Below are 16,747 nucleotides of genomic sequence, written 5' to 3' on the forward strand. Positions count from 1 at the left end.
GCTGATGTCTTTTTACATCTATTTCAATATTTGTCAGGTGAAGCACGCCTGGAGAGTTACTGCTGGTTGAAACCTGCATCTGAACTGTGACAGGCAGCCGTGTGCACAAAGACTGAAAACAAAACAATGTGAAACTGTACAGAATATATAAATACTACACAGATACTACTGCTAACCCTGTGTTGGTTTACTGTTATTGTTGTATCTTACAGAGATGGGCAGTGAGTTGCCAGGGACAGTGGGGATGCCGGGAGCAGTTGGTGCTGGCCAGGTGAGGATGGGAGGAACTGTGCCAGGCCGCGGGGGCAAGAGGAGATCAGGAGGGTGAGTATCATCACTGCTGACCTGCTGTGGAAACTACCCACCACAAATGTATTATCTACAGCAAGGGTTCAAAAACTCTTCATAGCATGCTCTGAAAATAACACCCAACAGTCACCAGAAGCTGATGCAGTTTTGTTTTCGGGTTACCTGTCACTTTATCCACAGTTTTTTCTTTCAGCCTTATTATATTATTGCAGGGAACAAAATGTCAGTCATTCATATCATCCTGATGTGTGTGAAGCACCGAGAGAGCTTCATACTTAGCTAAACACAAATATTCCCGCTTGTGTGCTCTGTTGTGATTGGTTATTTTTATTGAATTTTTTACTAAACTTGTCATAGGTCCAATCAAAGGTGGTTCACATTGAGTGTATTGTGACCTGGTTGTATTGAAGGTGGCGTGAAATGTCCCAGAAGCTGTATTTGTTAAGAGAGAACAACAACCTGCTTTCAGCTTCACCATCTGTTCTTCCTCTGATCGGGCAGTTATTGGGCTCGTATACGTTGTATTTTCTTGCTTCATCCTGTCGTGACTGAAATATTTGGCAACAGAAACATCCCTTTGCTGTGCTCTGTGTAACCTCTCACCTGTCTGTTCAGGATGTTCCAAAATCATCAGGTCCTAAATTCTGGTTCTTGGGAATGAGCTTTTATGAGCTTTGTAGACACTAATGTCAGATCACAGGCATCTGGCTCAGGTTATTAACGATCTGCCAGTGTTCTTTTATTCAGTAATCAGACTGGTGGTACCACCACAAAAATACACTGTAAAACATCAAACATGACTGATCCTTCCCAGTAACTTCATGTAAATATTAAGTTTTGTTGATTTCAAATTAATTCAAATTCTAGTTTTCATTTTCAGACTTTTGAACTTATAAACATGAGTTGTTCTAACCTGAGGTCTTACAGTTAGTCGTTTTTAAATACTACTATCGTTCAATTTTTAAAGAAACAAAATTAGCACATTTACAAACATCCCATCATGTCAACCCATTCATGATGGAAACTGTCTGTTTGTTTAATACATTAAATTAAGTCATGCTTGTTCTTCTCATAAAAAGAAATAGTGCTAACAACAATGAAAGTATTGCATTTCGTCCCCGTAAACAAAGTCACTCCGAGCAATATTTAGAAAATATTAGTCTCATACCATGCGTATGTGTACAGGTGGTGATGGTTTAATGTGAGGCTCTTCTGTCTCTCGACATCTTTCCTTTTATTGTCTAGCATTAACTGTCTAGTGCAGGTGAAATCCTGTACAGAAGTATTACAGACGTTAAATGTTAATCAATATGAAATCAGTCTCTCTCTCTCTCTGTCTCTCTTTCTCTCTCCTTCCTTTTTCCTCCATCATTCAGTCCTTACACTGGTCAGCTGTGGACACTTTGGGACTGCTGTTGCTGCCAGTGATCGTTGTTGGATTCCTGTTGTTCGTTTCTCGGGATCATGTCTACATTCTGACAATACCATTTTTCCTCAAAGTGTCTATTTAGATCAGTTTACAGTTTCATACATCTTGTACTGTCTTTTTAGTGTTATGTGTCTTTCCGACATTACTCAACATAATATTTGGCATGTTAGTGCACATTTTGACTTGAAAAGTGCATTTAGTATGCAGGATGAACCCCAGATTTGGCCATTGCATGCTTGTGATAGTGATTTACAATGAAAAGTCTTTCTTTGTAGTGTAACATCTTTGTTCTTTGGTTTTTGTTAAAAGACCAAAAGGTGACATTTAAAACGCTGATACAGAGCTACAACAAAAATGTGAAGTCATGATGGACGTTAGAAAAGAAAACAAGAAATAAAAACATTATCTATTTTCTGCAGGTCTATATGTTAAAAGGAACCTTTAAACTGCACTGCACAAAGTCCTTTTGTATTAACTGCTTTTTTCAATGCTTGCATATAGGTTTAAAGATGTGTATTTCTATTCGTCTCTTTGTGGACTTCAGCATAAAATCTTCAGTGGGGGCTTTTAAATCACACCTGAATTTTCAAGTTGCAGTAACTGCATCAAGTCTATCAGCCAGGTTTTTGGCTGTCGGGGGATTTAGGTCAGACCCCAACCGTGTGGAATGCGATACCTGCCAGTCCACATGAAGTTCTGGACAATCACATAACATATAGATTAATATGGAATAATGAAACTAATGATTATTTTCATTATTTTATCATCTAACTATTTTGGATTAACTGATTAATTTAGTCAATTAAACATAAATCCCTGTCACAATTTTCCAGAGTCCAAGGTTACATCTTCAGTCCTGCCAACAGGACAAACTCAAAGATATTTACTTTACAACTGTAAAGGACAAAGAACAAGCAACAGGAGCAGAGCCCAACGATTTCTGTCTTTTAAGATGATAAAATCAGTGGGGATGTTTTCAGCTGCTCATCTTATGAAGAAGTGTTGTTAATGCACTTTTCCTCTGCTCGCCGGTGGAAAAAGAAAGTAAACTAAGTGATGCAACCCTTTGTCTTTTGTGTTGGTGTTTCAGTTTGGAAGCAGAGCTTAAAAAATCAATTTCAATTCTGCATTTGTGTGGAAAGAACAATAAAAGAATGCAGTGGAAAAACATGGGGCTGCTTTAGACTTGGTATGTGTGTTTGTGTGTATGGGGGGTGCTGTACATGAGCTAAGTACCTTGTAAACCAGGGGCCAAAGCAATGCACTTAACCCATGCACAGGCAATAGGCCTACATAAACATGAATAAATAATACAGACCTGCATGTAGGCAGCATGGCAAATAAACCTGGCACAGGGAGGCACCAGGGACTGCTCATGTCTATTCCATTGTTGATTTATTTATTCAGCTGAGTGTGTATATGTACATGTCTCCGTATGTGTGGACAGAGTTGATGCAGACAGGGTGTTCTGCCTGAGCTCTCTGCATAACATTCACTCAGGCTGGCTTGGTTTCCTGGATTTGTTCATGTTGTGAAATCATTTGGTGATGGGCGCAGTGATGAGCAAAATCCAGCAAGGCTTGAATTTGCAACCATTGTTAACATCATGCAGTGTTTTTACATGGCCTTACTGTAAGTATAGTCTCTGTTCTTCAGTCAGCTGATTTAGGGGAGTAAGGAGTCCTAATTTTCCAAGCTAGATTTCTCTCTCATATACAACATACATGTAACTGGGTTTCTAATCAGATTTTTACTTGTTTACATGTGCATGACAAAAGTCTGCAGACAGGGAAAGTATCAGCTGAGTGCAGGATGAGACCTTGTATTTAATGTATCTCCATCCAAAGCCCGACTGAGCCCGATTTGACTTATTCAGAAACATTGGTGATGTGAGAGACGGCTCTGCTCTGGAGTCTGCTCTGTCCGTGCATGTGATGCAGTCATCGTAGTTCACTTGTTTTAGCTGGAGCAGTGGTGATGTCACTGCTGTGATATGTGGCAGAACTATTGAAAGCAGGTACCTTTCCACAGGAGACCCTGTTACATTGTATTCTTGCTCTTCATTTTGAAGAGCTCTTAAGAATATTTAAAATGAGGAGGAGTTATGGAAACCTTGGGTTCAATAAACCTCTCAACAAGTGGCTTCATAATAATAATGCAACCTGATGTGTATTTCTAAGAAAACATACATCAAGTCATGTATTTGGGGCAGAAAGCCTGGACAGCTTGATAACACTTAAACCCGCATGCTAAGTTTTAAGTATGCTCTGTCTTCCATCTCCATCACTCTTCTGTTTCCATTATATTAAATATTATTCCGTTATTAGTGTGAACATTTGTACAGTTCAGCAGCCCCCCAACACCGTTATACTGCCATGTTCTTTGTACAGCGTTGAAACTGTTCTGCTAAGCAAAGTTTGATGATCTCAAAATGCTCCAAAGCCAAATAATACAATACAATACAATACTGTTCAGTGTAATGCATGCCTGCTCCTGAATTGCTGTTCTGTTTTCATCTGTACTCTGGCCACAGTCGGTTGATTTCAAACCTTGTGTCACAGTGATGTGATTTCCGTGGTAGGACAATGACATGGCTCATCACCTGTGCCTGTGGTCTGTTGTTTGGTCTGTTGGTTTATTTGTCAGCAAACACAACTTTGTCACTTTGCAGCAGCAGAACCAAATGAGGAAAGACTTCACTGCTCCAAACTGATGTGTGCCGCTATCTCTGTGAATATACATACAGTAATAGACACGTTTTACCAGAACACACAGGGGCTGTAGTCGTGAGAGAGCACTGTCAGCTCTCAGTCTAATAGAAGTAGTAACTGTGTTTTCTGTGGTTGTTTCTCAGAATGGACTTTGATGATGAAGACGGAGAGGGTCCTAGCAAATTTTCAAGGTGAGAACAACGAAAGCCGGTAGCACTGACCCCCTGTGAAATGTCTAGAACTAGTTCACAATGATCACACAGTTCCTGTTTCAGGGTATCCGCGGGTACGAAAAATTTGTTTTTTTATTTTTTATTGCACTATTTGTATTCAAAAGTGGGTAAATACTAGTGCGCATGGCTCGATCAAACAGGAGCATCAGTTTTCCTTGGTGTGAAATTGGTCTTAGATTAGTTTCATCTTGCATTATAAAGGTCTTAACAAATTTGTCTTTGGGAACCCTGCAGATACCCTATGTTTGTAACATTTCCCTCCATCACCAATTCAATGTTTTGTTATGTTTCGTTTTTGAAAGAGAGACTCGAGTCTGTCTCTGTCACTACATCGCAACTGTCCTCTCACTTTTAATTTATCTCAACTTGTTTTTCCTTTTTCTTCCTTCTCATATTGTGGAGTGTGTGCGTATGTAGGATGTACAGTAAGTGCTTTATTTCTGAGCTGACAACATGGCAGTGGATTTGTTTCTGCTCATTTGAGTGGTGACTGGTTTGGAGGAGGAGCTGCTCTCTGCCGAACACAGGAGGAACTGCACTCTTAATAATGGACAGCAGCATTACATGTATTATTTATCTGGCTACAGGGAAGCTTTGTGTTTACACTGTACATACACTTTGTACATATCATATCCCCTTGAAATAGATCATTCACTGCTGTCTCCAATAGCCAGGGGCGTTATTTCACCCTGCTGCTCAGTATGTGATATACAGTGACACGCAGCTGCATGGAGACTGAATTGTAAAAGAAGGAAGAATTCACACAGTCCAGAGTATTTTAGGGGTTTTTAGGGGAAGGGGCTGCGGTGCATTTTAAGGGATGTAACATCAGAAAGGTATGAAGACATCTGAGACGCACAAGTTCAGACACAACAGGACTCTTCTGTACAGTAACAGTGTGAAAACTCCAGAACATTTTAGTGTCCAATATTTAAAAATAACTTTAACTGCTCAAAGTCTGATTGGATTTTGATTAAATCCAGACACCAACAGACACATAATTCTAACTTGGACATCTGGACTACTGCAGTCATAGTTCAGTCCTGTCACAATTGTTTGGGTGTCTGAATCGAAGCAGTCCAATTTTAGTAAGCTATTTTTTTTTCAGATTTTTGATTGAATTTGAGCAACTTAATAGTTTTAGGCTCATTTTGCACTTGAATTTTCTACCTGAATTTGTGAAGGCAAATGATTTGATTGAAATTTAAAAGAAAATCAGTTTTCAAAATAAAACATTTCAATTTGAAATTTACAAACATAACATATTCAGTAAAGGTTAGGTTTTACAGTTTTACAGGTATTCAGGTGCTCATGATATTCAAATTTCTTTTTGCGTCCACAGTCAGACAATCAGACAGGTTGTACACAAACCTGATTTTTTTAACTCAGGTATATAAACCAACTTATCTACCTGGGTCAACAAATGTCCATTATGTTGTAATTGTCTATTTCAGTGTGAAATAGGGATATACCTGAGTGTTTGTTGTTGCCTCACTCACTTTACCATTGTAAAGCTGAGTGTAGTGAAGTCACCTGGTCCACAGATGTCAGTTAAGTTTGTGAGTTCATATAATATATATCAATATATATGAAGACCACAACTCTGAAAATAAAACCAAGAGTGTAGGAAAAGCATCGTTGTGAATCATGTCTTCACTCAGAGTAGAACAGAGCACTTTATCATTGACACCAGCCTGTTTTGTACCGTTTTGCTCATTTTGTTACCATCACACTTTGAACCATCGACTGTCATGCATTCATGAATATGTGACAACCATTGCGTGTGAAGAATGTGGAGGTTGAAGCTGTTCTGTGATGCTTTTCATCTGTATATGTATGTACATGGCTTCACATGCTGTGTCCTCTCTTTTCTGCAGGTATGATGATGATCAGATTCCTGGTGGAGATAAGGAGAGATACGCCAGGTAGGCCTAGCCAGCTGGGGCCACAGAGGATTTTCCATTGACTCAGGGACCAACAGGCTGTACAACCTGCACACGTCACACCTGTTCTGATCCATACAAAGAGAAATACTGACAAGTGATTGTTGTGGAAATCTTGAAAAAAGATAAAGACTCATGCCTGTCTTTGTGGTTTTTATTCAACATAGCATTTGCAATTGGGCTCAGGACAAAGTGAGAGACTCAAAAAAAAAGAATAATCCGGTTTCTTATACTACAGCAAAGAAAGATGTGGGAGTATCCTCCCCTGGCTGGCAGCTGGTGGTTTCAGGGTGTACAAGCAGGTAGCTGGAAGTTCTCAGGTGTCAAAACCTGATATGTGGGGAAAGAATGCAGAACGAGAACTACTCCTTCACCTCATTCAAGGACAGTTCAGCATGCATAAAGGATTAACTTGTCCCGTTACAATAAGAAGACAAGTTTCAAATACAATCACACAAAGTACAAATTTTCCACTACAGTGATTCCAAAAAATAAATATAGGTTTTTTAGAAATAACCTTTTTGCCAGTAAGTGTTTATGATCAATATGAAAGTTCCTCTCCAACCACAGAAACCTGTGATGACGGAGTAGTTCAGTCAACAGGTGTACAAATGACAATGTACTAACAACCTATTACATCACAGAAATGCAGCTATTTCCAACCAATTACATGGCAGTCCTTTAGGAATGGCCCACTTCCCAAAATAGGTACAGTGAGGTTGTTTGAGTCAGCTAAACACACTCGATGATGTTGTTGTGGTATGATGTGTCAGGGGAATTGAGCAAGGCACAGGAGAAATCTGTGTTGACACAGAAAACGACAGCTGTGAAACCTGCAGCTGAACCTGCTGCATCCTGCCTGATGGAGCTGCTAACAACTAGGAGAGTGTTTGGATATTTCTCCTTGATAATTTTAATATTTGAGGAGAAACACATTTTCTGCTTTTGATGTATTTCCATTTATCTGACATGCAATTTCATTCACTTGTTTTTCCAATGTTGATGATTAAAGATTTCAGACAATGTACTGTCCCTTGTAAAGAATGAGATGTAATGGTGAAATCCTCCCTTTTCAGTTTAGACTAAAACACATCACAGGTTGCAGACACTGACAAAAACCTGCTATGAATTATGGTCATTATAGTATTGGAGAGAAATGATAATGAGATGCATCATAGCTGTTGATCGCTTGTCCAGACAAAGCTGGTTAGTGGTTTGCAGTCTGAACCCTCGACAGGTGTCTGATTGCTCCGCTCTCTGTTGCAGAGAGAACCACAGTGAGATTGAGCGACGCCGACGCAACAAAATGACCCAGTACATCACTGAGCTTTCAGACATGGTCCCCACCTGCAGCGCCCTCGCCCGGAAACCTGATAAGCTGACCATCCTGCGTATGGCTGTGTCCCATATGAAATCCATGAGGGGCACCGGCAACACGTCCACTGACGGGGCCTATAAGCCCTCCTTCCTCACTGAGCAGGTACTGTACTGTCACAAACCCAGAGCTTTGTCATAGAGGACATTTAATAAAAATACTTACAAATAATAACAAAAGCAAAACACATTTCTAAAATGATGGATACTAAATTAAAGAAGGATTGCATCGGTATAGAAACAACTGTGTGGTAGATATAGCCCTTTAAACATGAAGTGAAACAAAACAATATTTTGTATTTTGTTAAAAATGACTTAATTGATGAATATAATACAAACATAGACTGTATATAAATCTGAGTTGGCTTCAATTGATTATAACAGAGACCACCTCCCAGGGCCGTGTCCTGATGTACCCTATGTGCCTTTCTGCTCCCTGTAGGAACTGAAACATCTGATTCTGGAGGCGGCCGACGGCTTCCTATTTGTGGTTGCTGCGGAAACAGGCCGGGTGATCTACGTGTCGGACTCGGTGACGCCGGTGCTGAACCACCCCCAGTCAGAGTGGTTTGGCAGCACTCTGTATGAACAGGTCCACCCCGACGATGTAGACAAGCTGAGGGAACAGCTCAGCACCTCAGAAAACTCCATGACAGGTAAAGAAAGAGCTGCCTTCTCTTTCAGCTGAACACTTTACTTTTTATTGTTTCTGATAGTGATTTGTTTACAAAAGGACCATTTACACCGCAAATGTCCTCACTTTTAAAACAAAAAATACCAAAAAAAATCTGATGTTACCATATACAGTACATATATACAGGGAGTCGCCTATTGTATGTCTATGCCAGGTTCAGGTGATTGTTCAGCAGTCTGTTCGTCTTTGGTTAACACAAGCTCAAGACATTTTCACCTTTTATTCTACTACATAAATACGTCAGTAAATACCAGAGCCCTGATTTCTTGAAGCTTTTAGGTCTGTTCAAAAAGATCGGTTGCTAACAAGTGTCTAAATAAGACTACAGAGGTTGTCAGGGATGTTAAACATCATCACGTTGAACATGAAAACCCATCTACTCACCAGTCCACCTTTACAGCCTCGTTGTGTTTATACAAACCGTCTGTAACTGTGTGAGAGGAAAAGCTTTTGTAGAAGAGGTCAGAGCTGAGTCAAAGTACAAGTTGAACTTCAGTGGCGGTGACGTGGAAGTCATGTGACTGTGGTGGTGTAGTTGGTTTATAGCCTAACATTAGCTTTTTACTTCTGCTGATTGTATTTAAGCTTCAAACATCATTAAGAGGTGTTCATTCGTGAAGATAATTGTGCTGTAAAAAACGTGCAAGTATCACAAGCTTTTGTTCATCACAGAGCTTATTTTCTGCAGTAATCCAAAAGTCAGGGGGAAAAAAATTTCATTGGCTTTTTGTCAAGGGAACCAGAGTAATACTGATGCTACCTTCCTCACTGCAGCCCTCTATAGACCTTTTTCAGGTCAGACATTTTTAGAAGCCACACCAGGAAAACCACAGGCTGAAACAGCTATTATTAATGATGGCTCAGTTCCATCAAATGTCCCAGTGTAAAGTATGCTAATGTGCCAGGACCCTGGAACTAGTTCACTTCAAAGGAATGCAGTCGTATTTAACGTTAATGTTTCATCTGTACTTTTGCTGCTTGGACATACTAAAATGTTTGCTGTGAAAAGGATCTGCTACTGTCAAAACTACAGACAGCAAATTCTAATTTAATTGGTGTTAAGTAAAATGTGAAACTCTTATCACTTAACCATAAACTGTGACTCAGTTGTAGCCACATATTGTCATTCATTTCATGGTGGGAGCTCAACTCTTTTGTGGTTGAAGCTGTTGAAGTTGAAATAAGTTGCAAAAGCAGAGCAGACTAGTTTTCCCATGATGCACTGTGTAGGGTTACCCTCGCTGGCAGAGTTTTAAAGCAGTTTTTGGTGTCAGCACCCATTTGAACAAATGTTCATTCACACTGCTGTGAAGTGACCCTCCACCTTGTATTTAATGCTTGATGAGTCAAAATATTTCCCTCTCTGATGTTTAGTGAAACATGATCCACAGGCAGCTGATTAAATCACACAGGAGCCTTCAGTCTGTAACATTGCCACCTTCATGAAGGTGGCAATGTTAAGTCTTTTTTGAAAGTGTTTTACAGAGGTGCTGAAGACAGAGAACAGCTGGAGGTTTCATTTCTTTCTTCCTCTTTCATGTCGCACTGTCAATGTTATCTGCCTGATCAGAACACTGACTCTCCTCTAGTCCTTGATTCATACACACGTACTTGCCCTGTATTGAACATGTGTGAACCCACACCCACTGTGTCTGACTTTGAAAACAACTGGCCTATATAGTTGCATTGGACAGGGGCAACAGTGGTGCTTATCCTTCACTGGCCAAGTCTCTTGTCAATTAATTGAAATGAATTTTAGAACTGTATTTTTGTGTCTCAGATTGAAGCAGTCAGATACCACAAGAGAGGGGCGAGAAAATGTCTAGTTCACCATGGCAACATAGCTTAGTAAATACACATAAGATTTTAGCTAATTCAGAAATCAACTTTTGAAAATGTAATATGGATTTGACAGAATGTCAGATTCTGATGTTAGAGACTTATAAAGCTTGTTAACATCAAATACAAGTGTGATATGATGATGTCAGGGGAGTCTTTACATTACTGTAGGCCCAGAGGCCTGGATGTTCCGAGCCCCCCCCCCCCACACACACTGCCGCAAATAATTGGGTTGGGTTAACGACTTGGACAGAATAATGGACTTAAGTTTAAGTTAAATTGTGTTTGACATCGTGGTTATTGGTGTTACTGTTCTTTCCTGTTTCTACAGTGTTTCTAGTAGTTTACAGTGGTGCACCATCAGTTAAGGTATGTGCATAGTTAGTACCGTTCCTCCAGTACAGTGCACCTGGTTATGTTTTAAAATATTATATTTTAATAATATATTATAATAAAAATATTACTAGTTACTAATCTAGACTAGTACAGGTTACAATACTTTTTCCTGGCCAACAAATTTCCTGCATTTTTACACCACCTAAAATGTTGGATTATGTCAAGAAACAGTCACCTGCACAAGTCTAGATATCGATAAGAAAACCAATGATGCGTCAAGAACAGTTTATAAGCGGTAGACCGGGACAGGAAGTGATTATTAAAAGAGTAGCTTTTTCATATTTGAAATTATATTCATAAAAACGTTATGTATCTAAAATGGTAGTAGGTTGCAGGCTACTATACCGTCTTTAAGGTCAAACAAGGACAAACAATTAATATAAATGAAACCGCCTCACATCACAGTATGATCTGGATAATGAAACCTGGTTAAACAATGTTAAACCTGATGGTTGTTATTCTCAACACTCATGGTCATTTTCAAAGTCTAACAACTGTAACAAAGTACAAACACTCTGGATGAATGGAACAACCATCTAATGCCACCTGTTTATTTTTTTGTAGTGGCAGCCGTTCTCGTAGCTCCACTAGCTGCTGTAGTGGTAATGTTATACAGGAATGAATAATCGTAACTTCCACAGCAGATCATTTAACCGACATTATCTCAAATCAAAAACTATTTTAATGCAGACAAACTGTGCTCTGATGATCAGACTCTGTCCTGTGTGCACAGAAAGCTGATTTAACATATATAATTATATTTCTTAATGAAGGAGTGGCTCTGAGGCTTCCTCTTGTTTGAAGTGAGATTTAACAGATTGATTTGAGAGAGATTAGAGTGTGTTGACATAATTAGTGATTAGGTACAATTACATTCAACCCAACCGAACCTAAAAACTTGGTATTGTGAATCATAAGAGAGTCTCCAAGCGAGACACAGAGCATCCATAGTAACCTTGTGTGCGACCATAGTAACTCACTCACACACCTGCTTGAGAGGAGAGGGAGAGACGCTGCTGCCGGAAGAGGTGCTGAGTCCTCTGAGCAGCATGAATGGGAATAAATGACAATACAACAGATTGTGGAGATTTCTCACTTTCCCCCTGATGGTGTGAATAACTCGCTGCTGCTCTGTCTTATCTGCTCATGCACTGCAGTGTCGTTTCATGCCGCAACGTTATCACTTATGTATGTTTCTTATACCTGCACTGGAGTTTTAAGTGCAGCAGAGCATTTTGTATCTTTTGTATGATGATGACAGGCCAACCAGAGGCCTCATGAGACAAATAAAACCGTTACGCTCATGTCTCAGTTTAACCAGTGTACGTCAAGATTCTTATACTGAAATCAAATGTAACTGAGAAAAAAATGGTAATTCTTAATATACAGACAAGCATTAGTCAGGACAGGCCCCACATGTGAAACCAGTTGTATCATCTTCTGTAGCTTTAGATCTCAAACTCAGGCCCACTGGCCATGTTCTTTCCTCCCCACCAGTTTACTCTGAAGCATGGCAACTCATCCTCCCCACTCCTCTCCCTCCACACAGTCCTTCATGTTCAGTCGAGCTGTGTATTTGTATTTCTGGTGAACAGGAACGTTTCTTCTCGCTGATGAGACAGGAAGCAGTCTTATTAAAGTCCATGAAAATATCATGTGTCCACCTCTCTGCTCTCGGTTAAACTTTCTGTTCAGTTCGGAGACAGTTTGATGTCAGGTTCATGGTGGTAAATCAGAGTGGTGTATGTCCTTGCAAATGTGTTTAATCTGGCAAATTGTACAATTAAGTGCAGCTTGCTTTGTTAAAAGTAAAATAAAAAGCCAATGTTTGTTAATGATTTAGCAGCTTTGCTAAAAAAAAAATGTAGGTGATTTAAAAAATGTAAAATAAATGACCTGCTCTAAGAAAGGATGTTAATAAGCTGCATTTTGGAAAATTGAAGATACAGTCTTGTTATCATGTGACTCTCTCTCCTTCTCCATATCTTTCATGTTACGTGATAATTCTAGATGCACTGGGGCATGTAAAATGTGAAATTGTGAGACATGCTCATTGTGCTCACTAGGGGGCAACACTGTCTTGTTAATCTCTTCCTCTCCGTGCTGCTCTGGAGTCTCCACAGTATCTCAGTGGAGCGTCTGTGTTTGTATTTGTCTGTCAGTCTGTCCATCTGACCCCAGAGGCCCCTCTGAACCTCACTGAGTACCAAGCAGGGCCGTGAAATCCACATAACACAGTAATCTCCATGTAGAGCTGTGAGAGATGAAAATACACTCATGAGCATGCAACCATACACAAGCCCTTGATGAAGCCTTTGAAGTCCCAGCACTTCTCAGAGTTAAGTTTCATTCAGTGGAACCAAAGCAGCATGTTCTGGAGGCTCTCTGCTTCTTCTGCTGCTGCTCACTTTCTGAACTTTGTTGTGCCTGTTCAGGGACTGTGTGTTTTTCCAGCGTCCTGGTATGGAAGGACTGAACAACATAAATGAGCAAGAAGTGGAACAAGTGATTGTTTCCTGCATACCAGGTGTTGCTGTCTGTAATTCACTGTGGAAATAATAAGTGACTTACTGTTTTGGAATCTTTTGAGGGCATGAATGGTGTGGTGGTCTGTGCATTCCCTTAGCTAGTATTTTAGTATTTAATATTTGTTTATAATGTTCTGAAGCAGGCCCTGTTCTCAGTTCAGGGGAAAAAGCTTTGATGACATTATTTTGTGGCTTAGCAACTCTTTCAGGGGGAAACAGCCTGACTCTGTCCAAAGGTTAGGATATGCCTACCAACACCTCTAAAGCCAAGAATGTTATCACCACTCTGAGTTGAAGGGTTGTTCATTCCCCTGTGTAAAAACAACATTGCTGTCATGTACAGTAAAACAAAAACACATGGGCAGGGACCAGCGCTAATGGCAGCCACTTTAGATGATACCTTTGATTCTACCACACGCACCGCAGTCACAAATACACCCTTAGCCTATTTTAGACATAGGCCACATCCAGTTGCACAGATCTGATCCACCCTGGCAGGAAGTCAGACACAGGAAGGGCATCCTGTGCAGACTCCTGATCATATGTCACATCACTACATCAATCTCATAAATTACCGAAACAGCAAGTCAGCAAAATTAGGCAAAACACTCTTAAATGCTCCCGTTGGGGTGTGAAGCCATGCAGAGGAGGGAATCTTAGGTTATATAGCAGTGTTGTGTCATCTGAAGTCCCGTCCTGCTTGCCATAATTTACTGCAGAACTGCTCACACTCTGCACGAGCAGAAGACATGATCCGTTTCCATGTTCCCATGAGAGCTGGATCAAGCACACAAGCGAGGGTGTGCGAGCAAAATAAGTAAAACAGAAAATAAACTTTATTTGGATCTTGTTTCACTGGGTTTGCTGTTAATTGTCATATAAAATCTGGTATTCAAATGATGGCAGAGTGGTCAGCACGAACAGATAGAGGTCGGTTGCATGTACAGGCCAGAAAACAAAGAAAAGAAAAAAAAATTAGGGTGGTAGAACTATTTATTTTTACAGACATCCCTGTCTCTATCTGTAAGGCTAAGGCTGGTGATTTTGTAGATGTATTCATTGTCAACAAATCCCATGAAGGGTTTTATAAACAAGTACTGGCTGTGCATCCAGGACCTGATTTAGTTTATTCCTCTGAACCATAGCGCACCATTGTCGTCCAAAAGCTATTAAACCAACGTCAGTGAGCCAGACTGTTGCACTGATGGACAGACAGAGAGGTGAAACTGAGCCCGGCACGTCCCATTCATTGCTGAGCACCGACCTCAGTTTGCACCACCAATCTGTTTGGGGTGATCAATGTCTCTATCAGTTGATAGGGTAACGTTAGTGTCAGCTGTCACCCTCAGTCTTCCCTCTCTGCACTTTTCCATGGTATTTCCTCTTCTGAATACTTTGGCTCATACATGTATGTCTCTATGAATCCATCACATCTCACTATTACTTCTTGAATGAATTTATTTGGATGTTTTGCTATTGCCACATAGCCAACGTTAGCATTAACAGCTGTTAACATAACAGTCTTGCCAAGACATTTGCATTTACTAGATGAGGTTACAATACATCCTCTGAGCAGTGCTACTTTTTCAGAGTAGCCTGGACGCTACAGTGACTTGGAATTGGAAAGTGACAAGACGGCCTGGTCGGACAGGAGCTAGCTGGTTAGCATGCTAACTCCGGTAAAGGTGATAGAAATAGAAGCAAAACAAGAAGGTTGCTTTCCACCTCTAGAGCCACCACATTTCCTCTAGACTGGTACGTAAACTTCTGTTAATGCTAACGCTGGCTGTGTAGCAATAGCAAAACTTACAAATAGCTCCTTTAAAGTTAACTCACCTAAAAATATCACTCCTACTAGTGATGCTGGGCTTTGGACTGAGGAGTTGCTTTCACGTCAGGTTTAAATCTTAAAGTGGAAATTGGAAGTACATGATGGAAGTGACTCAGTTGTTTTGGACCTCAGTCTGCTCTTGTTTGGTTTTATAAAAGTAAATGTTTTCTCACATATGTATGTAGAGCCAAATAAAGTGAGTATCATTTTGGCATTGCGAAATCTGGACTTTTCCAAAGCCTTGTAGAACTGTGCCAGTGGGAGCTTCAGAGAGCATCATCACATAAATTTTGCTGTACGTCCTCTTTGACTCCTTCCACTTAAACAGATAACACAAACATGAACGTCGCTGACTGAGTGATTAAGTTACGCCATTAGCGAGCTGAATGACGTGTGATACCACTCCACCAGTTGCACATTGGTGGACCTGCTGAGTGTTGAAATTTCCCCACTTGACCATTTCTTTTTCAAAATAAACTGGGACATCCAGTGTTTACGTCATCAGAGCGTGTTTATAGGCAGTGTTGCCAACTTGTTGCTAGATTTACTTTGACATACTTAAACATATAAAGGAGAAAAACCTTTTAATGCCTAGCATGCAGAGTCATGTAGGTAGAAAATATCTTGAGTGAAAAGACCGTGTTTGTTTCCTGTGTTCTTTGGACAAATTGTCGATGATGTAATCTGGTCTGTTACGTGTTTACCATGGTCATTAGCCCTCTTTCCTCTATCTGCATCTGCTTGATCACGGTTGTGCGTTTGCATGTGAAGTTCTCTTCAGCTTCATATTTGTGAGATGCTGAGAATTCCTTTTCCATCTGGAAAGTATCAGTCCAGTTTTACTGATGATGGAGACTGATTGTGCAGGTTATAGCACCAAAGTCAAGCTGCTCACTTTTTTTTTAATTCTACATCCTGCACAAACTCAACCTAAATATAAACCCCAACCCAAACTACTCTTAACATGTGATCAAGGAAACAAAGATGCTCAGGGATCCTCATAGCAGTTTTTCTGAACCCCTAGGCAATCTTAATGTGTTTCTAACGTCTTATTACTGCTGTTCCTCTGTAAGGTTCTTTGGATTGCTCTGATTGAATTCACAAGAAGTCCCAGCTACGAAATGATTATGGATTATTATTAATTAAGTTTCACTGTCACCACCTCCATAAAGAAATATTGACAGTTTTAAAAATTGAACACCAAATCCAGACTTTGAGGCTCATTCTGAACTGTCTGTTGTTAAGACCTCAGTAGCTTTATTCTGGCGGCTCTGGAGATCAGCTGTTTCTTCGGCCCTTCACAGGAATTTCTCTTTTCATCTCTGTTTCAATGCCAGTAAATATGAGGAAATTACTGTGCACTCAGATCACACAAAAGACAGTTTGATGTTAGTCACAGTCTGATAAATGGAGTCCGTCACGGCCTTCTACTGAAGTTCATCAAAACACTGATATAATGC

The 16,747-nt window shown here is 40.2% G+C and overlaps 1 protein-coding gene across 2 annotated transcripts in view; it reads left to right on the plus strand.

Annotated features, from left to right (window-relative positions):
• arnt2 (aryl-hydrocarbon receptor nuclear translocator 2) overlaps positions 1-16,747 on the plus strand; it is a 73,443-nt gene that overhangs the window by 8,384 nt on the left and 48,312 nt on the right. The window contains exons 2-6 of one of the 2 annotated variants that reach the window (XM_023393251.2): positions 213-324; positions 4,593-4,640; positions 6,560-6,607; positions 7,892-8,105; positions 8,442-8,655. In XM_023393251.2, coding sequence (XP_023249019.1) covers positions 213-324; positions 4,593-4,640; positions 6,560-6,607; positions 7,892-8,105; positions 8,442-8,655 — 636 coding nt within the window. The remainder of the gene's footprint in view (positions 1-212; positions 325-4,592; positions 4,641-6,559; positions 6,608-7,891; positions 8,106-8,441; positions 8,656-16,747) is intronic. The other variant, XM_023393253.2, reaches the window with a different exon arrangement.

Source organism: Seriola lalandi, unplaced genomic scaffold (genome assembly GCF_002814215.2).
Source record: "Seriola lalandi dorsalis isolate HSWRI2012SDOR001 ecotype SW California unplaced genomic scaffold, Sedor1 jcf7180002054931, whole genome shotgun sequence".
Classification (NCBI taxonomy): domain Eukaryota; kingdom Metazoa; phylum Chordata; class Actinopteri; order Carangiformes; family Carangidae; genus Seriola; species Seriola lalandi.